General features: G+C 45.7%; 1 protein-coding gene across 4 annotated transcripts in view; it reads left to right on the top strand.

The window, feature by feature from the left end:
- Nucleotides 1-4,984: 4,984 nt before the first annotated feature.
- hmgn3 (high mobility group nucleosomal binding domain 3) overlaps nucleotides 4,985-27,222 on the top strand; it is a 46,983-nt gene continuing 24,745 nt past the window's right edge. For 2 of the 4 annotated variants that reach the window (XM_021569968.2, XM_021569966.2), the window contains exons 1-3: nucleotides 4,985-5,142; nucleotides 17,931-17,996; nucleotides 18,337-18,366. In XM_021569968.2, coding sequence (XP_021425643.1) covers nucleotides 5,128-5,142; nucleotides 17,931-17,996; nucleotides 18,337-18,366 — 111 coding nt within the window. In that variant the 5' untranslated portion in view covers nucleotides 4,985-5,127. The remainder of the gene's footprint in view (nucleotides 5,143-17,930; nucleotides 17,997-18,336; nucleotides 18,367-27,222) is intronic. The other 2 variants (XM_021569969.2, XM_021569967.2) reach the window with 1 other exon arrangement.

The following is a 27,222-nucleotide window of genomic DNA, read 5'->3' as shown; positions in this document are numbered from 1 at the left end:
CACACAACGACAGATTTTTCACCTAGTCGGCTTGGGGTTTCTAACCAGAGACCTTTTGGTTACTGGGCCAATGGGAAAAGGGATACCTAGTCAGCTGTACAACTGAATGTCTTCTACATTTAACCCCCTCTGAATCAGAGAGGTGCGGGTGGCTGCCTAATCAACATCCACTTCATCAGTGCCTGGGAAAGAGTTGTTTGAGGTTAACTGCCTTGCTCAAGGGTTGAACGGTAGATTTTTCACCTTGCCGGATCGGAATACTGGCCCAACACTGGCCCAACACTATTAACTGCTAGGCCACCACCACAAACCAGTGCTCTTAACCTCTATGCTTGATATACTATATATTATATAGTGTAATGTTAGGCCTTGACATCTGTATATTATATAGTGTAAAGTTAGGCCTTGACATACTATATATTATATAGTGTAAAGTTAGGCCTTGACATCTGTATATTATATAGTGTAAAGTTAGGCCTTGACATCTGTATATTATATAGTGTAAAGTTAGGCCTTGACATCTGTATATTATATAGTGTAAAGTTAGGCCTTGACATACTGTATATTATATTGTGTAAAGTTAGGCCTTGACATCTGTATATTATATAGTGTAAAGTTGGGCCTTGACATCTGTATATTATATAGTGTCAAGTTGGGCCTTGAAATACTATATATTATATAGTGTAAAGTTAGGCCTTGACATACTGTATATTATATTGTGTAAAGTTAGGCCTTGACATCTGTATATTATATAGTGTAAAGTTAGGCCTTGACATACTGTATATTATATTGTGTAAAGTTAGGCCTTGACATCTGTATATTATATAGTGTAAAGTTGGGCCTTGACATCTGTATATTATATAGTGTAAAGTTAGGCCTTGACATACTGTATATTATATTGTGTAAAGTTAGGCCTTGACATCTGTATATTATATAGTGTAAAGTTAGGCCTTGACATCTGTATATTATATAGTGTAAAGTTGGGCCTTGACATCTGTATATTATATAGTGTCAAGTTGGGCCTTGAAATACTATATATTATATAGTGTAAAGTTAGGCCTTCATATACTGTATATTATATAGTGTAAAGTTACACACGCGACACGAGCGGTGTGGTCAGGGTATTAGGCTACCAACTACTTAGCCAGTTGTGGCTCAATCTTGTGTGCAATGATCACGTTCCCGCACTGACTAACTGTGCGGAGGCTCATCGATTTAACGTTACGTTAGCCTACTCACACCACAGACAGCCCATCACACTCACACCACAGACAGCCCATCACACTCATACCACAGACAGCCCATCACACTCACACCACAGACAGCCCATCACACTCACACCACAGACAGACCATCACACTCACACCACAGACAGCCCATCACACTCACACCACAGACAGACCATCACACTCACACCACAGACAGACCATCACACTCACACCACAGACAGCCCATCACACTCACACCACAGACAGACCATCACACTCACACCACAGACAGCCCATCACACTCACACCACAGACAGACCATCACACTCACACCACAGACAGCCCATCACACTCACACCACAGACAGACCATCACACTCACACCACAGACAGCCCATCACACTCACACCACAGACAGACCATCACACTCACACCACAGACAGCCCATCACACTCACACCACAGACAGCCCATCACACTCACACCACAGACAGCCCATCACACTCACACCACAGACAGCCCATCACACTCACACCACAGACAGCCCATCACACTCACACCACAGACAGACCATCACACTCACACCACAGACAGCCCATCACACTCACACCACAGACAGACCATCACACTCACACCACAGACAGACCATCACACTCACACCACAGACAGCCCATCACACTCACACCACAGACAGACCATCACACTCACACCACAGACAGCCCATCACACTCCCACCACAGACAGACCATCACACTCACACCACAGACAGCCCATCACACTCACACCACAGACAGCCCATCACACTCACACCACAGACAGCCCATCATACTCACACCACAGACAGCCCATCACACTCACACCACAGACAGCCCATCACACTCACACCACAGACAGACCATCACACTCACACCACAGACAGCCCATCACACTCACACCACAGACAGACCATCACACTCACACCACAGACAGCCCATCACACTCACACCACAGACAGCCCATCACACTCACACCACAGACAGCCCATCACACTCACACCACAGACAGCCCATCACACTCACACCACAGACAGCCCATCACACTCACACCACAGACAGCCCATCACACTCACACCACAGACAGCCCATCACACTCACACCACAGACAGCCCATCACACTCATACCACAGACAGCCCATCACACTCACACCACAGACAGCCCATCACACTCACACCACAGACAGCCCATCACACGAACAGCTCTGGAAATGCACGTCTATTGTCACACCAACACAAATGATCCATTCTGTCCCTTTTTCTTTTTGTCTTGTTGTATTTTCTTTCCATTTAGCTGACTGGGTGATCCATGTGTAGACGGGGGAAGGGGGTGGAGAGTGGGGGGATTCCGTGTTCCCTGGCAGCTCCCTGAGTGTTCTGCATTAGCTTTTGAAACATTACAGTATGGTTCTGGTACATGTGTGTAGCTAGCGTGGATGGCTGGGGGATTTTGTTGTGTGTTCTATTGTAGCCTATTGTGAAGCTCTGCCGTGTGGTAAGGCGGGGTTAACCTCATTGTGATGTCACTGTAGAATGTTGAGATGGATGGACGGTGGCTTGTTGGTGGGAGGTTTCTTGATGTAGAATGTTGAGATGGATGGACGGTGGCCATTGTTGTTGGGAGATTTCTTGAAGTAGAATGTTGAGATGGATGGACGGTGGCTTGTTGGTGGGAGGTTTCTTGATGTAGAATGTTGAGATGGATGGACGGTGGCCATTGTTGTTGGGAGATTTCTTGATGTAGAATGCTGAGATGGATGGACGGTGGCCATTGTTGTTGGGTGGTTTCTTGATGTAGAATGTTGAGATGGATGGACGGTGGCCATTGTTGGTGGGAGGTTTCTTGATGTAGAATGCTGAGATGGATGGACGGTGGCCATTGTTGGTGGGAGGTTTCTTGATGTAGAATGCTGAGATGGATGGACGGTGGCCATTGTTGTTGGGAGATTTCTTGATGTAGAATGTTGAGATGGATGGACGGTGGCTTGTTGGTGGGAGGTTTCTTGATGTAGAATGCTGAGATGGATGGACGGTGGCCATTGTTGTTGGGAGATTTCTTGATGTAGAATGTTGAGATGGATGGACGGTGGCTTGTTGGTGGGAGGTTTCTTGATGTAGAATGTTGAGATGGATGGACGGTGGCCATTGTTGTTGGGAGATTTCTTGATGTAGAATGCTGAGATGGATGGACGGTGGCTTGTTGGTGGGAGGTTTCTTGATGTAGAATGTTGAGATGGATGGACGGTGGCCATTGTTGTTGGGAGATTTCTTGATGTAGAATGCTGAGATGGATGGACGGTGGCCATTGTTGTTGGGTGGTTTCTTGATGTAGAATGTTGAGATGGATGGACGGTGGCCATTGTTGGTGGGAGGTTTCTTGATGTAGAATGCTGAGATGGATGGACGGTGGCCATTGTTGTTGGGCGGTTTCTTGATGTAGAATGCTGAGATGGGTGGACGGTGGCCATTGTTGGTGGGAGGTTTCTTGATGTAGAATGTTGAGATGGATGGACGGTGGCCATTGTTGGTGGGAGGTTTCTTGATGTAGAATGCTGAGATGGATGGACGGTGGCCATTGTTGGTGGGAGGTTTCTTGATGTAGAATGCTGAGATGGATGGACGGTGGCCATTGTTGTTGGGCGGTTTCTTGATGTAGAATGTTGAGATGGATGGACGGTGGCTTGTTGTTGGGAGGTTTCTTGATGTAGAATGTTGAGATGGATGGACGGTGGCCATTGTTGTTGGGCGGTTTCTTGATGTAGAATGCTGAGATGGATGGACGGTGGCCATTGTTGGTGGGAGATTTCTTGATGTAGAATGTTGAGATGGATGGACGGTGGCCATTGTTGGTGGGAGGTTTCTTGATGTAGAATGCTGAGATGGATGGACGGTGGCCATTGTTGTTGGGCGGTTTCTTGATGTAGAATGTTGTGTGAAGTAAGCTCCATTGTGATGCGTATGTGAAATGTTGTGTGAGATCCGTCCACGATGATGTCATGGTAGAATAGTTGTTTGAGCTGAGTGCTGTGTGTCTCCTCTCATGTCCATCACGTGTCACTGGGCTGGTATCTAGTACGGTAGGTAGCCTTACTACTGGGCTACAGCGATAGCTGCTCTGGAAATATCATCAGGGATGTGATTTGGGAGTCATTCATTTATTCACTCTAGGTTTTCCAGGGACTTTTGTCCTGTGAATGTGTGTTGATGCTGCAATTATGGATTTAATAAATGAATCCATTAAACTATAAAAACACTAATATTCAGTCTTTGCATTGATTGAATATTCTTGTCATACTTGATCTAGTGTGGGAGTATGAACTAGTTGTTAACCTCAGAGTTTCTGAAGCAGAAATATAGAACTATTCTGTATCAACCTAATCAAAGTGTCGCAGGACAATCCAGGTGAATCAGTGAGGAATATAGCTCCTCTAGCAATGTGTTTTGTTTTATTGATTGTTCTTGGTTGTTAGTGTGTTTAAACAGCTCTTCCCTTCAGACTGTTTTAGTGTCATCGTTCTGGCTCGTTCCCTTCCAGCCTACACTACCCAGAGACACCTAGAATACCTTTCTTCTGGTCTTTCTTCTCTTCTGTTCATTACCATGAAGAAGCTGTGATTTGCTTACCAAGAGCTTGTATCCTATTCTCAACCAATGATGGCTGTTGTAATATTTGCATACAGGGGGCTCGACCAATCCCGTGGCATATACAGGAGCAATGTTTGCGTGTCTGGCCTATAGGCAGAGATAACGGTCTACATATGATTAGCATGTGGTTATGGAAGGTGTTTCGTATCGATCCAGTATGTGGTGACAGTTCTCAGCTTGCGCCGTGGACCTGCTGGTTGAACTCTTCGATCCTCTGGAGGGAATAATATTTCTGTAGCACAACATGCCTAAAAGGAAGGTGAGTCTGGCTGTTTTTAAACCGATACTTCTTGTGAATGTAGTTTATGTTGTATTCGAGAGAGGATCGCACTGTGTCGCTGCCTCCCATTGGTTCTATTTAGCGACGCCGAGCCGGAACATTGCCGGTTAGAACGGTTCAGTTGTGACCGTTTGATCGGGAGGGGAGTCTAGAGGGGATGCGCTAGACATGTCGGCATTCCTCCGTGTTATTCGGTGTGTTTTATGTCTAAGCCCCTGCTCTCCGTGGCCGGTGTGGTGGCCGGTGTGTTGGCCGCTGTCCCCTTCCTGCCTGTCCACCCACACCAGAAAGTCTGTCACCACTCCGTGCACTTCTCGCGCTCCGGAATGTCACCCATCCAGCCGGTAGGGATGAGTGCCACACTGTCGCAGCTTAATTTTAAAGTGACCGCTTTATCCCTTAGTGACTGCGTGTTAGTGTGTCCGTTTCACCGATGGGCTTAATCTGTGTATGAAGGACAGATGTCTGCCTTTACTTATTTTGTTGTATTATAAAACAATTTTACAGCTACACCCTCTTCCTCCTTCACCCTCCCTCTCTCTGTCGCCTTTCAGACCCATATATAACCACACTGACAGTCAAAACCTACAGAGCGAGAGGAGAGGAGGGGGAGAGGAGGGGGAGAGGGATGGGGGCTGGTTATAGACTGTTGTTATAGAGAGCAGCAATAGCCTATCAAAACAGCCATTTGTTTGTGGCTGTGGTGCATTGTATTAGGGAACACACAGGGTCGGGGTATTGTTATAAGAAGTGGGCTGTTTTACAACCTTTCCCTCTGAGGACAGAGCGAGAAAGAGAGGGTTGGAGGTCATCAATACATTTTACTGAGAGGAAGACCATAGATGGGCTGCTGCCTACCTGTCTCCACACCTGCCGAGCTGCCTACCTACCTACCTGCCGAGCTACCTACCTGCCAAGCTGCCTGCCGAGCTGCCTACCTACCTACCTACCGAGCTGCCTACCTACCCGTCTTCCTGCCTACACACCAGCCTACCTGCCTACACACCTGCCTGCCAAGCTGTCTGTACCTACCTACCTGCCGAGCTTTCTACCTACCTGCCGAGCTTTCTACCTACCTGCCGAGCTTTCTACCTACCTGCCGAGCTTTCTACCTACCTGCCGAGCTGCCTACCTACCTGCCGAGCTGCCTACCTACCTGCCGAGCTGCCTACCTAGCTGTCTACACACCTGCCTAGCTGTCTACACACCCGCCTAGCTGTTTACCTACCGACCTACTTGCCTGCCTACACACCAGCCTACCTGCCTACACACCTGCCTGCCAAGCTGTCTGTCTACCTACCTACCTGTCGAGCTGTCTACCTGCCTAGCTGCCTAAACACCTGCCTAGCTGGCTACCCACCTGCCTAGCTGTCTGTCTAGACACCTGCCTAGCTGTCTGTCTGCTTCGCTGTCTACCGATCTACCTCAACACCTGCCTACCTGTTTACACACCTGCCTAGCGGTCTACTTGCCTGCCTGCCGAGCTGCCTACCTACCTGTCTACACACCTGCCTAGCTGTCTACACACCTGCCTAGCTGTTTACCTACCTACCTGTCTAGCTGCCTACACACCTGCCTAGCTGTCTGTCTAGACATATGCCTAGCTGTCTGCCTAGCTGTCTACCTGCCTAGCTCGCTACTTGCCTACCTTTCTACACACCTGCCTAGCTGTCTGCCTGCCTACACACTGGACTAGCTGTCTACCTAGCTACCTGTCTACACACCCGCCTGCCAAGCTGTCTAGCAGCCTACACACCTGCCTAGCAGTCTGCCTATCTACCGCCACACCTTCCCGCATAGCTGCTTACACATGTGCCTACCTACCTGCCTGCCGAGCTGCCTACCTTCCTACACACCTGCCTACCTTCCTACACACCTGCCTAGCTGGCTACACACCTGCCTACACACCCGCCTACCTGGCTACACACCAGCCTACACACCCGCCTACCTGGCTACACACCAGCCTACCTGCCTACCCGTCTGCCTACCCGTCTGCCTAGCTGCTTACCTACCTGCCTAGCTGTCTGCCTACCTGCCGAGCTTCCTAGCTGTCTGCCTAGCTGCTTACCTACCTGCTGTCTGCTTAGCTGCCTAGCTGTCTGCCTAGCTGCTTACCTAGCTGCTTGCCTAGCTGTCTGCCTACCTGCCGAGCTTCCTAGCTGGCTACACACCTGCCTACCTGCCTAGCTGTCTTCATACCTTCCAGCCTACCTGTCTAGTTCTCTACACACTAGCCTACCTGCCTACACACTAGCCTACCTGCCTACACACTAGCCTACCTGCCTACACACCAGCCTAGCTGGCGACACACCAGCCTACCTACCTAGCTGTTTGCCTAGCTGGCTATACACCTGCCTAGCTGGCTGCATAGCTGTCTACACACCTGCCTAGCTGTCTACTAGAGCTGGGTGGTCTACTGTATTTTAAAATATACCTGTATTCATGCACGGACCAGTTTGGGTTTTTACTTTACCTTCTAAAATGGCATTTCAATGTTTGGTTTGTTAAATGTGATACGGTATGTATAACTTCCATTTTTATAGTTTACTTTGCGACTTGAGTCATCTCTCTCCATGCTGCGTTCCACACAGATATAGCCCCGCCCCCTGTCACTCAAGAAGCTAATTTGTTGTTCCTCGACCAGGAGACCGCTGTGTTCAGTCTGCACGGTCAATATCGCAACGGTGTTGATGACGGCTGTTTTCACATTGCGTTGGGAAAGTTTTCAGACCCGTTGACTCTGTCCACATTTTGAATACAGCCTTATTCTAAACTGGATTCAATTGGTTCATCAATTGAATCCAATCAATCTCCACACAATACCCCATAATGACAAAACAAAAACATTTTTACACAGTGTTCAGACCCTTTAAGTACTTTGAATCGAATCAAATGTATTTATAAAGCCCTTCGTACATCAGCTGATGTCTCAAAGTGCTGTACAGAAACTCCGCCTAAAACCCCAAACAGCAAGCAATGCAGGTGTAGAAGCACAATGGCTAGGAAAAACTCACTAGAAAGGTCAAAACCTAGGAAGAAACCTAGAGAGGAACCAGGCTATGTGGGGTGGCCAGTCCTCTTCTGGCTGTGTCAGGTGGAGATTATAAACCTAGAGCGGAACCAGGCTATGAGGGGTGGCCAGTCCTCTTCTGGCTGTGCCGGGTGGAGATTGTAACAGAACATGGCCAAGATGTTCAAATGTTCATAAATGACCAGCATGGTCAAATAATAATAATCACAGGCAGAACAGTTGAAACTGGAGCAGCAGCACGGCCAGGTGGACTGGGGACAGCAAGGAGTCATGTCAGGTAGTCCTGAGGCAGGGTCCGAGAGAGAATTAGAGAAAGCACACTTAAATTCACACAGGACACCGAATAGGACAGGAGAAGTACTCCAGATATAACAAACTGACCCTAGCCCCCTGACACATAAACTACTGCAGCATAAATACTGGAGGCTGAGACAGGAGGGGTCAGGAGACGCTGTGGCCCCATCCGAGGACACCCCCTTGAAGCACCTTTGGCAGCGATTACAGCCTTTGGCAGCGAGTCTTCTTGGGTATGATGCTACAAGTTTGGCACACCTGTATTTGGGGAGTTTCTCCCATTCTTCTCTGCAGATCCTCTCATGCTCTGTCAGGTTGGATGGGCAGTGTTGCTGCACAGCTATTTTCAGGTTTCTCCAGAGATGTTTGATTGGGTTCATGTCCAGGCTCTGGCTGGGCCACTCGAAGACATTCAGAAACTTGTCCCGAAGCCACTCCTGCATTGTCTTAGCTGTGTGCTTTGGGTTGTTGTCCTGTATGAAGGTGAACCTTCGCCCCAGTCTGAGGTTTTAATCAAGGATCTCTCTCTGTACTTTGCTCTGTTCATCTTTCCCTTGATCCTGACTAGTCTCCCAGTCCCTACCTCTGAAAAACATCTCCACAGCATGATGATGCCACCACCATGCTTCACCGTAGGGATGGTACCAGGTTTCCTCTAGACGTGACACTTGGCATTCAGGCCAAAGAGTTCAACTTGGTTTCATCAGACCAGAAAGTCTTGTTTCTCATGGTCTGAGAGTGCCTTTGGTGCCTTTTGGTAAACTCCAGGTGGGCTGTCATGTGCCTTTTTACTGAGGAGTGGCCTCCGTCTAGCCTCTCTACCATAAAGGCATGATTGGTGGATTGCTGCAGAGTTGGTTGTCCTTCTGGAACAACTCTTCCCCTGAGGAACTGTAGAGCTCTGCCAGTGTGACGATCAGGATCTTGGTCACCACCCTGACCAAGGCCCTTCTCCCCCTGATTGCTCAGTCTGGCCCTGTGGCCAGCTCTAGGAAGAGTCTTGGTGGTTCCAAACTTCTTCCATTTAAGAATGACTGAGGCCACTGTGTTCTTGTGGACCTTCAATGCTACAGCCATTTTTTTGATACCCTTCCCCAGATCTGTGCCTCGACACAATCCTGTCTCGGAGCTCTACGGACCTCATGGCTTGGTTTCCAAATCATGTCAAATCAATTGGATTTACCACAGGTGGGCTCCGATCAAGTAGTAGAAACATCTCAAGGATAATCAATGGAGACAGGATGCACCTGAGCTAAATTTAGAGTCTCATAGCAAAGGGGCTGAATACTTTTTAAAATAAGATATTTCTGTTTTTTTTATTTGTAATACATTTGCAAAAATGTCTAAACCTGTTTTCACTTTGTCATAATGAGGTATTCTGTAGATTGCTTAGGAAAATGTGTATTTAACCTCTACAGGTGACTGCGGGATGGTTCTGCTAACGTAGCCTAATGTGTTTAGAGGTTGTAACAAGAACTGCCCAGGACATATCTGATATGGACAGAAAGCTTCAATTCTTTTTAATCTAACTGCACTGTCCAATTTACAGTGAAATAATACCATGTTGTTTGAGGAGGGTGCACAATTATGAATCTATTAATAAACCAAATAGGCACATTTGGGAAATCTTGATACAACATTTTGAACTGAAATACAATGGTTCATTGAATCAGTCTAAAACTTGTGGAAGAAGAGAAGGGGTCTGAATACTTTCTGAATGCACTGAATCCACTAGCTTTATATAATTACATTATTCGTTTGTTTCTTACATCTGCAAAAAGCTAGTTCGTCCTTTTTCTTAGCAAGTTGGGCCTAAATCTTGTTAGCTGCTAATTGCTCATTTCTAATTGCTAATCTCTACCTGGCTAATAAATGCATAGCTAACATAACTAGCTATACTGCCTGATAATACCAATGATGGTGTAGACCTACATCTGCATGTTTTTTGTGCAACAGTATTTTCCAAATGAAATATGCAAAGCAAGAATATGTTAGCTACTTCATGTAGCTAGGAGAACATTCAATGTAGCCAAAGATTATAGGGTTTATAGCTCCTACCCTGTCCCAGTCAAATCAAATCAAATCAAAACCTAGATTTGATTTATAGCTCCTACCCTGTCCCAGTAACTCCTCTCTGGCATTTTAATTTGTTGCTATGTCAAACTGTATTCAAAGTTCCCACTATTATATTCTAACTATAGAATGACAATAATTCCAGTAGTTCAGCCAATTGTTTTGCTCTAAATCGCAAGTCAAATCGCAATTGCAACATTTGGTTAAAAATAAATGATCTCAAATCGGTGCAGGATAAAAAATTATTTTAGGTTGAATTGAACAGTAAAAGACAATCAGAATGGAGAAAGACCCATTGACATCACTCAGAATGTATGTGTTGCCACCCTAGGGTCACAACTCATAAAGCACATTTCGAACTTTCATTATTCAAAAATATAAATTGGCATCATTCCGTCCATTTTTTTGTAATAAAAAAATAAATAAAATACTGTGACATAAGGGTGAAACGGTATATTTATTCATATTGAACCGTTCGGTACAGGGTCCACGGTACATTTATTCATATTGAACCGTTCGGTACAGGGTCCACGGTACATTTATTCATATTGAACCGTTCGGTACAGGGTCCACGGTACATTTATTCATATTGAACCGTTCGGTACAGGGTCCACGGTACATTTATTCATATTGAACCGTTCGGTACAGGGTCCACGGTACATTTATTCATATTGAACCGTTCGGTGCAGGGTCCACGGTATATTTATTCATATTGAACCGTTCGGTGCAGGGTCCACGGTATATTTATTCATATTGAACCGTTCGGTACAGGGTCCACGGTACATTTATTCATATTGAACCGTTCGGTACAGGGTCCACGGTACATTTATTCATATTGAACCGTTCGGTGCAGGGTCCACGGTACATTTATTCATATTGAACCGTTCGGTACAGGGTCCACGGTACATTTATTCATATTGAACCGTTCGGTGCAGGGTCCACGGTACATTTATTCATATTGAACCGTTCGGTGCAGGGTCCACGGTATATTTATTCATATTGAACCGTTCGGTACAGGGTCCACGGTACATTTATTCATATTGAACCGTTCGGTACAGGGTCCACAGTACATTTATTCATATTGAACCGTTCGGTACAGGGTCCACGGTATATTTATTCATATTGAACCGTTCGGTACAGGGTCCACGGTACATTTATTCATATTGAACCGTTCGGTACAGGGTCCACGGTACATTTATTCATATTGAACCGTTCGGTGCAGGGTCCACGGTACATTTATTCATATTGAACCGTTCGGTACAGGGTCCACGGTACATTTATTCATATTGAACCGTTCGGTGCAGGGTCCACGGTACATTTATTCATATTGAACCGTTCGGTGCAGGGTCCACGGTATATTTATTCATATTGAACCGTTCGGTACAGGGTCCACGGTACATTTATTCATATTGAACCGTTCGGTACAGGGTCCACAGTACATTTATTCATATTGAACCGTTCGGTACAGGGTCCACGGTACATTTATTCATATTGAACCGTTCGGTACAGGGTCCACGGTACATTTATTCATATTGAACCGTTCGGTACAGGGTCCACGGTACATTTATTCATATTGAACCGTTCGGTACAGGGTCCACGGTACATTTATTCATATTGAACCGTTCGGTGCAGGGTCCACGGTACATTTATTCATATTGAACCGTTCGGTACAGGGTCCACGGTACATTTATTCATATTGAACCGTTCGGTACAGGGTCCACGGTACATTTATTCATATTGAACCGTTCGGTACAGGGTCCACGGTACATTTATTCATATTGAACCGTTCGGTACAGGGTCCACGGTACATTTATTCATATTGAACCGTTCGGTGCAGGGTCCACGGTATATTTATTCATATTGAACCGTTCGGTACAGGGTCCACGGTACATTTATTCATATTGAACCGTTCGGTACAGGGTCCACGGTATATTTATTCATATTGAACCGTTCGGTACAGGGTCCACAGTACATTTATTCATATTGAACCGTTCGGTACAGGGTCCACGGTACATTTATTCATATTGAACCGTTCGGTACAGGGTCCACGGTACATTTATTCATATTGAACCGTTCGGTACCGGGTCCACAGTACATTTATTCATATTGAACCGTTCGGTACCGGGTCCACAGTACATTTATTCATATTGAACCGTTCGGTACAGGGTCCACGGTACATTTATTCATATTGAACCGTTCGGTGCAGGGTCCACGGTACATTTATTCATATTGAACCGTTCGGTACAGGGTCCACGGTACATTTATTCATATTGAACCGTTCGGTGCAGGGTCCACGGTATATTTATTCATATTGAACCGTTCGGTGCAGGGTCCACGGTACATTTATTCATATTGAACCGTTCGGTGCAGGGTCCACGGTATATTTATTCATATTGAACCGTTCGGTACAGGGTCCACGGTACATTTATTCATATTGAACCGTTCGGTACAGGGTCCACGGTACATTTATTCATATTGAACCGTTCGGTACAGGGTCCACGGTACATTTATTCATATTGAACCGTTCGGTACAGGGTCCACGGTACATTTATTCATATTGAACCGTTCGGTACCGGGTCCACAGTACATTTATTCATATTGAACCGTTCGGTACAGGGTCCACAGTACATTTATTCATATTGAACCGTTCGGTACAGGGTCCACGGTACATTTATTCATATTGAACCGTTCGGTACCGGGTCCACGGTATATTTATTCATATTGAACCGTTCGGTGCAGGGTCCACGGTACATTTATTCATATTGAACCGTTCGGTACAGGGTCCACGGTACATTTATTCATATTGAACCGTTCGGTGCAGGGTCCACGGTACATTTATTCATATTGAACCGTTCGGTGCAGGGTCCACGGTACATTTATTCATATTGAACCGTTCGGTGCAGGGTCCACGGTACATTTATTCATATTGAACCGTTCGGTACAGGGTCCACAGTACATTTATTCATATTGAACCGTTCGGTACAGGGTCCACGGTACATTTATTCATATTGAACCGTTCGGTACAGGGTCCACAGTACATTTATTCATATTGAACCGTTCGGTACAGGGTCCACGGTACATTTATTCATATTGAACCGTTCGGTACAGGGTCCACGGTACATTTATTCATATTGAACCGTTCGGTACCGGGTCCACAGTACATTTATTCATATTGAACCGTTCGGTACCGGGTCCACAGTACATTTATTCATATTGAACCGTTCGGTACAGGGTCCACGGTACATTTATTCATATTGAACCGTTCGGTGCAGGGTCCACGGTACATTTATTCATATTGAACCGTTCGGTACAGGGTCCACGGTACATTTATTCATATTGAACCGTTCGGTACCGGGTCCACGGTATATTTATTCATATTGAACCGTTCGGTACAGGGTACACGGTACATTTATTCATATTGAACCGTTCGGTACAGGGTCCACGGTATATTTATTCATATTGAACCGTTCGGTGCAGGGTACACGGTACATTTATTCATATTGAACCGTTCGGTGCAGGGTCCACGGTATATTTATTCATATTGAACCGTTCGGTACAGGGTACACGGTACATTTATTCATATTGAACCGTTCGGTACAGGGTACACGGTACATTTATTCATATTGAACCGTTCGGTACAGGGTACACGGTACATTTATTCATATTGAACCGTTCGGTACCGGGTCCACGGTATATTTATTCATATTGAACCGTTCGGTGCAGGGTACACGGTACATTTATTCATATTGAACCGTTCGGTGCAGGGTCCACGGTATATTTATTCATATTGAACCGTTCGGTACAGGGTCCACGGTACATTTATTCATATTGAACCGTTCGGTACAGGGTCCACGGTACATTTATTCATATTGAACCGTTCGGTACAGGGTCCACGGTACATTTATTCATATTGAACCGTTCGGTACCGGGTCCACGGTATATTTATTCATATTGAACCGTTCGGTACAGGGTCCACGGTAGGTGTGTGTGACGGGTTCTAAATTCCTCCTTATCAATGACAGACCATAGTAAACACAATTCCTCTCATTTATACAATACTGGCATGATCTGTGATGTCCAGGGTCACTGTATGACCTCATCTATGTTATTGTAACGTTCTCATCTCCACTGCCCCTGAGGCAGAGAGATTGTATCTGCTGGGATTCATGATCTCTAGTTCTATGCCCTCTCTCTTCTTCACTCTCTACTCTCCTCTTCAGTAATAATCTTTATCTCTAACACGGAACCCAAACCAGCTGCGAGCGTGCGCCATCGTGCATACATTTATTTTGTCCCCCGACACCAAACACGATCACAACATGCAGGTCAAAATATCAAAACAAACTCTGAACCAATTACATTAATTTGGGGACAGGTCGAAAAGCATTAAACATTTATGTCAATTTAGCTAGCTTGCACTTGCTAGCTAATTTGTCCTGGGATATAAACATTGAGTTGTTATTTTACCTGAAATGCACAAGGTCCTCCACTCTGACAATTAATCCACACATAAAACAGTTAACCAAATTGTTTCTAGTCATCTCCCCTCCTTCTAGGCTTTTTCTTCTATTGACTTCATATTGCAATTGACAACTTTCATAATTTAGGTACATTACCGCCACTGACCTTGTTCGTCTTTCAGTCACATGGGTATAACCAATGAGGAGATGGCACCTGCTTCTATAAACCAATGAGGAGATGGGAGTGGCAGGACCTGCCACGCGATCTGCATCACAAATAGAACTGACTTATATTTACAACACAGATGCTCGTTAGCGTGTGCGAGCAGTGTTGGTGCAATAATTGAATAATATAGATTTCTAAATTTATTTTGCAACGCTCGCACACACACGACGCGAGTGGTGTAGTCAGCCTGTTAGTCAAGAAGCTATCTGCTCCAGTCTAGAGGCAGGTTTCCCAGACAGGTTCATCCTTGAGAAACTTGGTACTTCCAGCTGTGAAACCGGTGTGTGTGTGTGTGTGTGTGTGTGTGTGTGTGTGTGTGTGTTCCTGGATGTCGAATGCTGACATATCTGTGATTGACCTGGAGCCTCACCTGTTATACAGTACAGTGGCTATACATATAAGGTAAGTCAGGAACCAATGTAGCCAGTCAGGAAAGCTAAGGCTTTTTCAAACAGAAATTTGCTTCCTGTAACACTAATTCCAAAAAGTTCTGGGACACTGTAAAGTCCATGGAGAACAAGAGCACCTCCTCCCAGCTGCCCACTACACTGAGGATAGGAAACACTGATGAATCTACGATAATCGAGAATTTCAATAAGCATGAAATTCTTCACGACTGGCCATGCTTTCCACCTGGCTACCCCTACCCCGGCCAACACCTCAGCACCCCCCGAAGCAACTTGCCCAAGCCCCCCCCCCCTCATTTCTCCTTCACCCAAATCCAAACAGCGATGTTCTGAAAGAGCTGCAAAATCTGGACCCCTACAAATCAGCCGGGCTAGACAATCTGGACCCTATCTTTCTGAAATTATCTGGCGAAATTGTTGCAACCCCTATTACTAGCCTATTCAACCTCTCTTTCGTATCGTCTGAGAAGATTGGAAAGCTGCCGCGGTCATACCCCTCTTCAAAGGGGGTGACCCCTTAGAACCAAACTGTTAGGCCGGGGCAGGATGGATATAGGTCTTTCTAAAGTCTTCAAAAGCCAAGTTATTAAACAGATCACCGTTTCGAATCCCACCATACCTTCTCCACTATGCAATCTGGTTTCCGAGCTGGTCATGGGTGCACCTCAGCCACGCTCAAGGTCCTAAACGATATCCTAACCGACATCGATAAAAGACAGTACTGTGCATCCGTCTTCATTGACCTGGCCAAGGCTTTCGACTCTGTCAATCACCGCATTCTTATCGGCAGACTCGACAGCCTTGACTTCTCAAATGACTGCCTCGCCTGGTTCACCAACTACTTCTCAGACAGAGTTCAGTATGTCAAATCGGAGGGCCTGTTGTCCAGACCTCTGGCAGTCTCTATGGGGGCGCCACAGGGTTCAATCCTCGGGCCGACTCCTTTCTCTGTATATATCAATGATGTCGCTCTTTCTGCTGGTGAGTCTCTGATCCACCTCTACGCAGATGACACCATTCTGTGTACTTCTGGCCCTTCTTTGGACACTGTGTTAACTAACCTCCAGACGAGCTTCAATGCCATACAACACTACTTCCGTGGCTTCCAACTGCTTTTAAATGCAAGTAAAACTAAGTGCATGCTCTGATTGCTGCCTGCACCTGCCCGCCCGACTAGCATCACTACTCTGGACAGTTTCAACTTACAATATGTGGACAACTACAAATACCTAGGTGTCTGGTTAGACTGTAAACTCTCCTTCCAGAATCACATTAAACATCTCCAATCCAAAATGAAATCTAGAATCAACTTCCTATTTCGCAACAAAGACTCCTTCGCTCATGCTGCGAAAAACATACCCTCCTAAAACTGACTATTCTGCCGAACCTTGACTTCGGCGATGTCATTTCCAAAATAGCCCCCGACACTCTACTCAGACTGCATCCAGTTTGCTATCACAGTGCCATCTGTTTTGTCACCAAAGCCCCATATACTACCTACCACTGCGACCTCTATGCTCTCGCTGGCTGGCGCTCACTATATATCCGTCGCCAAACCCACTGGCTCCAGGTCATCTATAAGGTAAAGCCCCGCCTTATCTCAGCTCACTGGTCACCATAGCAACACCCACCCGTAGCACCTGCTCCAGCAGGTACATTGCACTGGTCATCCCCAAAGCCAACACTTACTTTGGCCACATTTCCTTCCAGTTCTCTGCTGCCAATAACTGGAAGGAATTACAAAAATCACTGAAGCTGGAGTCTTATAGCTCCCTCACTAGCTTTTGGCATCAGCTGTCAGAGCAGCTTACCGATCACTGTACCTGTACACATCCAATCTGTAAATTGCACAACCAACTACCTCATCCCCATATTGTTATTTATCCTCTTGCTCTTTTTCACCCCAGTATATCTACTTGCACATCATCATCTGCACATCTATCACTCCAGTGTTAATTCTAAATTGTAATTATTTTTTGCCTCTATGGCCTATTTATTGCCTGTACATGGATCTATTTACACACTGTACATGGATCTATATTTTTATTTTCTATTATCTTATTGACGATTATTGTACGTTTGCTTGTGTAACTGTGTTTGTTTGCTTTTATCTTGGTCGCAGTTGTAAATGAGAACTGGTCTACCTGGTTAAATAAAGGTGAAGAAATAAGACACTCAAAAGAAAATAAATTCCATGTCACTTTTTAGTTAGCTGTCGTTACGCGGTGTGGATGAAGTGTGTTGAAATCTAACTCTCCTGTCTGCGTTTCTTTTAGTCTCCTGAAGGGGCCCATGCCAAGGATGCCTCCAAGGTCACCAAGCAGAAGGTCACCAAGCAGGAGGTAGGAGCTCCGTGTCGTGTTTGTGTGTTTTTAAACAGCAGCAAACGCACTTCTAATGGACCACACACAGTCCATTCAGCAAACACTCACTGATACATGAAGAGATATCTTACATACACACTCTATCCAATCCCACACACTACAGGCCCCTCAACACAACTGATATGCCCCCTGTCCCCTTTCCCCCTCTCGCTCCCTGTGTGTGTGTCTGTGTGTGTCTCTGTCTCTCTCTCTCTGTGTTTCTCTGTGTGTCTCTCTCTCTGTGTTTCTCTGTGTCTCTCTCTCTGTGTCTCTATCTCTCTGTTTCTCTGTGTGTCTCTCTCTGTCTCTCCTTCTGTAGCCCACCAGGCGATCAGAGAGGTTGTCATCGGTAAGTTGAATAATTCCCTCTTCCTCCATCCCTCTCTCATTCTTCCTACCTCCCTCCTCTCCTCTCTGCTGTCTCTCAGGTTGTTGCTCAACTCTAGGGCCAGGCGTAATCTGTGAGGTCACAGTTTCTCACAGCCACCAGGAGTGATGTTAGGAGCTCTACAATATTAACAATCTGTTGGATTCATTCTGATCTAACATTTATATACAGTGGGGCAAAAAAGTATTCAGTCAGCCACCAATTGTGCAAGTTCTCCCACTTAAGATGAGAGAGGCCTGTAATTTTCATCATAGGTACACTTCAACTATGACAGACAAAATTAGAAAAAAATCCAGAAAATCACATTGTAGGGTTTTTAATGAATTTATTTTCAAATTATGGTGGAAAATAAGTATTTGGTCACAAACAAGCAAGATTTCTGGCTCTCACAGACCTGTAACTTCTTCTTTAAGAGGCTCCTCTGTCCTCCACTCATTACCTGTATTAATGGCACCTGTTTGAACTTGTTATCAGTATAAAAGACACCTGTCCACAACCTCAAACAGTCACACTCCAAACTCCACTATGGCCAAGACCAAAGAGCTGTCAAAGGACACCAGAAACAAAATTGTAGACCAGACTGGGAAGACTGAATTTGCAATATGCAAGCAGCTTGGTTTGAAGAAATCAACTGTGGGTGCAATTATTAGGAAATGGAAGACATACAAGACCACTGATAATCTCCCTCGATCTGGGGCTCCATGCAAGATCTCACCCCGTGGGGTCAAAATGATCACAAGAACGGTGAGCAAAAATCCCAGACCCACACGGGGGGACCTAGTGAATGACCTGCAGAGAGCTGGGACCAAAGTAACAAAGCCTACCATCAGTAACACACTATGCCGCCAGGGACTCAAATCCTGCAGTGCCAGACGTGTCCCCCTGCTTAAGCCAGTACATGTCCAGGCCCGTCTGAAGTTTGCTAGAGAGTATTTGGATGATCCAGAAGAAGATTGGGAGAATGTCATATGGTCAGATGAAAACAAAATAGTAAAAACTCAACTCGTCATGTTTGGAGGACAAAAAATGCTGAGTTGCATCCAAAGAACACCATACCTACTGTGAAGCAAGGGGGTTGAAACATCATGCTTTGGGGCTGTTTTTCTGCAAAGGGACCAGGACGACTGATCCGTGTAAAGGAAAGAATGAATGGGGCCATGTATCGTGAGATTTTGAGTGAAAACCTCCTGCAAGGGCATTGAAGATGAAACGTGGCTGGGTCTTTCAGCATGACAATGATCCCAAACACACGGGCAACGAAGGAGAGGCTTCGTAAGAAGCATTTCAAGGTCCTGGAGTGGCGTAGCCATTCTCCAGATCTCAACCCCATAGAAAATCTTTGGAGGGTGTTGAAGGTCCGTGTTGCCCAGCAACAGCCCCAAAACAACATCACTGCTCTAGAGGAGATCTGCATGGAGCAATGGGCCAAAATACCAGCAACAGTGTGTGAAAACCTTGTGAAGACTTACAGAAAACTTTTGACCTCTGTCATTGCCAACAAAGTGTATATATCAAAGTATTGAGAAACTTTCCAAAGACTGGAGCGTTGGAAAGGAGTGTTCTAATGGGGGCTTTGGAAAGGAGCGTTCTAATCGAGCGTTGGAAAGGAGCTTTGGAAAGGAGCGTTCTGATGGAGATGTTGGAAAGGAGCGTTCTAGTGGAGCATTGGAAATGAGCGTTCTAATGGAGTGTTGGAAAGGAGCGTTCTAATCGAGCGTTGGAAAGGAGCGTTCTAATGGAGCGTTGGAAAGGAGCGTTCTAATCGAGCGTTCTAATCGAGCGTTGGAAGGGAGCGTTCTAGTTGAGCGTTCTAATGGGGCATTGGAAAGGAGCGTTCTCATGGAGCGTTGGAAATGAGCGTTCTAGTGGAGCGTTCTAATGGAGAGCGTTGGAAAGGAGCGTTCTAATGGAGCGTTGGAAATGAGCGTTCCCGTGGAGCGTTCTAATGGAGAGCGTTGGAAAGGAGCGTTCTAATGGAGCGTTGGAAGGGAGCGTTCTAGTTGAGCGTTCTAATGGGGCATTGGAAAGGAGCATTCTTATGGAGCGTTGGAAAGGAGTGTTCTAATTGTGCGTTCTAATGGGGCGTTGGAATGGAGCGTTCTAATGGGGGCTTTGGAAAGGAGCGTTCTAATGGAGTGTTGGAAAGGAGCGTTCTAATTGTGCGTTCTAATGGGGCGTTGGAATGGAGCGTTCTAATGGAGCGTTGGAAAGGAGCGTTCTAATGGGAGGTTCTAATGGAGCGTAGGAAAGCAGCGTTCTAATGGAGCGTTGGAAAGGAGCGTTCTGATGGAGTTTTCTAATGGAGCGTTCTAATTGTGCGTTCTAAAGAGCGTTGGAAAGGAGCGTTCTAATGGAGCGTTCTAATGGGGGCTTTGGAAAGCAGCGTTCTAATGGAGCGTTCTAATGGAGCTTTGGAAAGGAGCGTTCTAATCGAGCGTTGGAAAGGAGCATTCTAATCGAGCGTTGGAAAGGAGCGTTCTAATGGAGCGTTGGAAAGGAGCGTTCTAATGGAGCGTTGGAAAGGAGCGTTCTAATGGAGCGTTGGAAAGGAGCGTTCTAATGGAGCGTTTTAATGGAGGCGTTGGAAAGGAGCGTTCTAATAGAGCTTTGGAAAGGTGCATTCTAATGAAGCGTTGGAATGGAGCGTTCTAATGGAGGCGTTGGAAAGTAGTTCTGATTTGAGCGTTCTAATTGAGCGTTGGAAGGGAGCGTTCTAGTATAGCGTTCTAATGGGGTCTTTGGAAAGGAGCGTTCTAATGGGGTCTTTGGAAAGGAGCGTTCTAATGGAGCGTTCTAATGGGGTCTTTGGAAAGGAGCATTCTAATGGAGCGTTGGAAAGGAGCATTCTAATGGAGCGTTCTAATAGAGCTTTGAAAGGAGCTTTGGAAAGGAGCTTTGGAAAGGAGCGTTCTAATGGAGCGTTGGAAAGACGTGTTCTAATGGAGCGTTGGAAAGGAGTGTTCTAATGGAGCGTTTTAATGGAGGCTTTGGAAAGGAGCGTTCTAATGGAGCATTGGAAAGGAGCGTTCTAATGGAGCGTTGGAAAGGAGTGTTCTAATGGAGCGTTGGAAAGGAGCGTTCTAATGGAGCGTTGGAAAGGAGCGTTCTAATGGGGGCTTTGGAAAGGAGCGTTCTAATGGAGCGTTGGAAAGGTGCCTTCTAATGGGGGCTTTGGAAAGGAGCGTTCTAATGGGGGCTTTGGAAAGGAGTGTTCTAATGGAGGCGTTGGAGAGGAGCGTTCTAATGGAGTGTTCTAATGGTGGCGTTGGAGAGGAGCGTTCTAATGGAGTGTTCTAATGGGGGCGTTGGAGAGGAGCGTTCTAATGGAGTGTTCTAATGGAGCATTGGAAAGGAGCGTTCTAACAGAGCGTTGGAAAGGAGCGTTGGAAAGGAGCGTTCTAATGGAGCGTTGGAAAGGAGCTTTCTAATGGAGCTTTGGAAAGGAGCGTTCTAATCGAGCGTTGGAAAGGAGCGTTCTAATGGGGGCTTTGGAAAGGAGCGTTCTAATGGGTGCTTTGGAAAGTAGCGTTTTAATGGGTGCTTTGGAAAATAGCGTTTTAATGGGGGCTTTGGAAAGGAGCTTTGGAAAGGAGCGTTCTAATGGAGCGTTGGAAAGGAGTGTTCTAATGGGGTCTTTGGAAAGGAGCGTTCTAATGGGGGCTTTGGAAAGGAGTGTTCTAATGGAGTGTTTGGAAAGGAGCGTTCTAATGGAGCGTTCTAATGGAGCGCTGGAAAGGAGCGTTCTAATGGGGGCTTTGGAAAGGAGCGTTCTAATGGAGCGTTGTAAAGGAGCGTTCTAATGGAGCGTTGGAAAGGAGCGTTCTAATGGAGCGTTCTAATAGACCTTTGGAAAGGAGCGTTGGAAAGGAGCGTTCTAATGGAGCATTGGAAAGGAGTGTTCTAATGGAGTCTTTGGAAAGGAGCGTTCTAATGGAGCGTTCTAATGGAGCGCTGGAAAGGAGCGTTCTAATGGGGGCTTTGGAAAGGAGCGTTCTAATGGAGCGTTGTAAAGGAGCGTTCTAATGGAGCGTTGGAAAGGAGCGTTCTAATGGAGCGTTCTAATGGAGCGTTCTAATAGACCTTTGGAAAGGAGCTTTGGAAAGGAGCGTTCTAATGGAGTGTTGGAAAGGAGCGTTCTAATGGAGCGTTCTAATGGAGTGTTCTAATGGGGGCTTTGGAAAGGAGCATTCTAATGGAGCATTGGAAGGGAGCGTTCTAGTGGAGCGTTCTAATGGAGTGTTCTAATGGAGCGTTGGAAAGGACCGTTCTAATAGAGCTTTGGAAAGGTGCAATCTAATGAAACGTTGGAAAGGAGCGTTCTAATGGAGCGTTGGAAAGGAGTGTTCTAATGGGGTCTTTGGAAAGGAGCGTTCTAATAGAGCGCTGGAAAGGAGCGTTCTAATGGGGGCTTTGGAAAGGAGCGTTCTAATGGAGCGTTGGAAAGGAGCGTTCTAATGGAGCGTTCTAATAGAGCTTTGGAAAGGAGCTTTGGAAAGGAGCGTTCTAATGGCGTGTTGGAAAGGCGCGTTCTAATAGAGCTTTGGAATGGAGCGTTCTAATGGAGCGTTGGAATGGAGCGTTCTAATGGAGTGTTCTAATGGGGGCTTTGGAAAGGAGCATTCTAATGGAGCATTGGAAGGGAGCGTTCTAGTGAAGCGTTCTAATGGAGTGTTCTAATGGAGCGTTGGAAAGGAGCGTTCTAATAGAGCTTTGGAAAGGTGCAATCTAATGAAGCGTTGGAAAGGAGCATTCTAATGGAGGCGTTGGAAAGGAGCGTTCTAATGGAGGCGTTGGAAAGGAGCGTTCTAATGGAGGCGTTGGAAAGGAGCGTTCTAATGGAGCGTTGGAAAGGAGCGTTCTAATGGAGGCGTTGGAAAGGAGCGTTCTAATGGAGCGTTGGAAAGGAGCGTTCTAGTGGAGCGTTTGAAAGGAGCGTTCTAATATAGCTTTGGAAAGGTGCGTTCTAATGAAGCGTTGGAAAGGAACGTTGGAAAGGAGCGTTCTAATGGAGCGTTCTAATAGAGCTTTGGAAAGGTGCGTTCTAATGAAGCGTTGGAAAGGAGCGTTGGAAAGGAGCGTTCTAATGGAGCGTTGGAAAGGAGGGTTCTAATGGGGGCTTTGGAAAGGAGCGTTCTAATGGAGCGTTCTAATGGAGCGTTGGAAGGAAGCGTTCTAGTGGAGCGTTCTAATGGGGCGTTGGAAATGAGCGTTCTAGTGGAGCGTTCTAATGGGGCGTTGGAAAGGAGCGTTCTAATAGAGCTTTGGAAAGGTGCTTTCTAATGAAGCGTTGGAAAGGAGCGTTGGAAAGGAGCGTTCTAATGGAGCGTTGGAAAGGAGCGCTCTAATGGAGTGTTGGAATGGAGCGTTCTAAAGGAGCGTTCTAATGGAGTGTTGGAATGGAGCGTTCTAATGGAGCGTTCTAATGGAGTGTTGGAATGGAGCGTTCTAATGGAGCGTTCTAAAGGAGCGTTCTAATGGAGTGTTGGAATGGAGCGTTCTAATGGAGTGTTGGAATGGAGCGTTCTAATGGAGCGTTCTAATGGAGCGTTGGAAAGGAGCGTTCTAATGGAGTGTTGGAATGGAGCGTTCTAAAGGAGCGTTCTAATGGAGTGTTGGAATGGAGCGTTCTAATGGAGCGTTCTAATGGAGTGTTGGAATGGAGCGTTCTAAAGGAGCGTTCTAATGGAGTGTTGGAATTGAGCGTTCTAAAGGAGCGTTCTAATGGAGTGTTGGAATGGAGCGTTCTAATGGAGCGTTCTAATGGAGCGTTGGAAAGGAGCGTTCTAATGGAGTGTTGGAATGGAGCGTTCTAAAGGAGCGTTCTAATGGAGTGTTGGAATGGAGCGTTCTAATGGAGCGTTCTAATGGAGTGTTGGAATGGAGCGTTCTAATGGAGCGTTCTAATCGAGTGTTGGAATGGAGCGTTCTAACATATTTTTGCTTCTAAAAAATACAAGTTTAAATACAAACATTTTGTAAAATATAGAATATTATTTATTTGCAAATCCCCAATAAAAACGTAACCGCTCTCAGACCTTTCAGCACTCTGACGAAGTTGACGTTAGACATAAATCTGACGAAGTTGATGTTAGACATAAATCTGACGAAGTTGACGTTAGACATAAACCTGACGAAGTTGACGTTAGACATAAATCTGACGAAGTTGACGTTAGACAAAAATCTGACGAAGTTGACATTAGACATAAATCTGACGAAGTTGACATTAGACATAAACCGGACGAAGTTGACGTTAGACATAAATCTGACGAAGTTGACGTTAGACATAAACCTGACGAAGTTGACGTTAGACATAAATCTGACGAAGTTGACGTTAGACATAAATCTGACGAAGTTGACGTTAGACATAAATCAGACCTTTTTTTTCTTAGCGTTCTAATGGAGCTTTGGAAAGGAGCGTTCTAATGGAGCGTTGGAAAGGAGCGTTCTAATGGAGCGTTGGAAAGGAGCGTTCTAATGGAGCGTTCTAATAGAGCTTTGGAAAGGAGCGTTCTAATGGGGGCTTTGGAAAGGAGCGTTCTAATGGAGCGTTGGAAAGGAGCGTTCTAATGGGGGCTTTGGAAAGGAGCGTTCTAATGGAGCGTTGGATTGTAGTGTTCTAATTGGGGCTTTGGAAAGGAGTGTTCTATTGGAGCGTTGGAAAGGAGCATTATAATAGAGCTTTGGAAAGGAGCTTTGGAAAGGAGCTTTGGAAAGGAGCGTTCTAATGGAGCGTTGGAATGGAGCGTTCTAATGGAGCGTTGGAAAGGAGTTCTGATTTGAGCGTTCTAGTGGAGCGTTCTAATGGGGCGTTGGAAATGAGCGTTCTAGTGGAGCGTTCTAATGGGGCGTTGGAAAGGAGCGTTCTAATTTAGCGTTCTAAAGGAGCGTTCTAATGGAGCGTTGGAAAGGAGCGTTCTAATGGAGTGTTGGAATGGAGCTTTGAAATGGAGCATTCTAATGGAGCGTTCTAAAGGAGCGTTCTAATGGAGTGTTGGAATGGAGCGTTCTAATGGAACGTTGGAAAGGAGCGTTCTAATGGAGTGTTGGAATGGAGCGTTCTAATGGAGCGTTCTAATGGAGTGTTAGAATGGAGCGTTCTAATGGAGCGTTCTAATGGAGCGTTCTATTGGAGTGTTGAAATGGAGCGTTCTAATGGAGCGTTCTAATGGAGTGTTGGAATGGAGCGTTCTAATGGAGCGTTCTAATGGAGCGTTCTAAAGGAGCGTTCTAATGGAGTGTTGGAATGGAGCGTTCTAATGGAGTGTTGGAATGGAGCGTTCTAATGGAGCGTTCTAATGGAGCGTTGGAAAGGAGCGCTCTAATGGAGTGTTGGAATGGAGCGTTCTAAAGGAGCGTTCTAATGGAGTGTTGGAATGGAGCGTTCTAATGGAGTGTTGGAATGGAGCGTTCTAATGGAGCGTTGGAAAGGAGCGTTCTAATGGAGTGTTGGAATGGAGCGTTCTAAAGGAGCGTTCTAATGGAGTGTTGGAATGGAGCGTTCTAATGGAGCGTTCTAATGGAGTGTTGGAATGGAGCTTTCTAAAGGAGCGTTCTAATGGAGTGTTGGAATGGAGCGTTCTAAAGGAGCGTTCTAATGGAGTGTTGGAATGGAGCGTTCTAATGGAGCGTTCTAATGGAGCGTTGGAAAGGAGCGTTCTAATGGAGTGTTGGAATGGAGCGTTCTAAAGGAGCGTTCTAATGGAGTGTTGGAATGGAGCGTTCTAATGGAGCGTTCTAATGGAGTGTTGGAATGGAGCGTTCTAATGGAGCGTTCTAATCGAGTGTTGGAATGGAGCGTTCTAACATATTTTTGCTTCTAAAAAATACAAGTTTAAATACAAACATTTTGTAAAATATAGAATATTATTTATTTGCAAATCCCCAATAAAAACGTAACCGCTCTCAGACCTTTCAGCACTCTGACGAAGTTGACGTTAGACATAAATCTGACGAAGTTGATGTTAGACATAAATCTGACGAAGTTGACGTTAGACATAAACCTGACGAAGTTGACGTTAGACATAAATCTGACGAAGTTGACGTTAGACATAAATCAGACCTTTTTTTTCTTAGCGTTCTAATGGAGCTTTGGAAAGGAGCGTTCTAATGGAGCGTTGGAAAGGAGCGTTCTAATGGAGCATTCTAATAGAGCTTTGGAAAGGAGCGTTCTAATGGGGGCTTTGGAAAGGAGCGTTCTAATGGAGCGTTGGAAAGGAGCGTTCTAATGGAGTGTTGGAATGGAGCTTTGAAATGGAGCATTCTAATGGAGCGTTCTAAAGGAGCGTTCTAATGGAGTGTTGGAATGGAGCGTTCTAATGGAACGTTGGAAAGGAGCGTTCTAATGGAGTGTTGGAATGGAGCGTTCTAATGGAGCGTTCTAATGGAGTGTTAGAATGGAGCGTTCTAATGGAGAGTTCTAATGGAGCGTTCTATTGGAGTGTTGAAATGGAGCGTTCTAATGGAGCGTTCTAATGGAGTTTTGGAATGGAGCGTTCTAATGGAGCGTTCTAATGGAGCGTTCTAAAGGAGCGTTCTAATGGAGTGTTGGAATGGAGCGTTCTAATGGAGTGTTGGAATGGAGCGTTCTAATGGAGCGTTCTAATGGAGCGTTGGAAAGGAGCGCTCTAATGGAGTGTTGGAATGGAGCGTTCTAATAGAGCGTTCTAATGGAGTGTTGGAATGGAGCGTTCTAATGGAGCGTTCTAATGGAGCGTTCTAAAGGAGCGTTCTAATGGAGTGTTGGAATGGAGCGTTCTAATGGAGTGTTGGAATGGAGCGTTCTAATGGAGCGTTCTAATGGAGCGTTGGAAAGGAGCG

This window comes from Oncorhynchus mykiss, chromosome 8 (assembly GCF_013265735.2).
Source record: "Oncorhynchus mykiss isolate Arlee chromosome 8, USDA_OmykA_1.1, whole genome shotgun sequence".
Classification (NCBI taxonomy): domain Eukaryota; kingdom Metazoa; phylum Chordata; class Actinopteri; order Salmoniformes; family Salmonidae; genus Oncorhynchus; species Oncorhynchus mykiss.
Note: the sequence above shows the minus strand (reverse complement) of the source record. Positions and strands in the feature narration are given on the sequence as shown.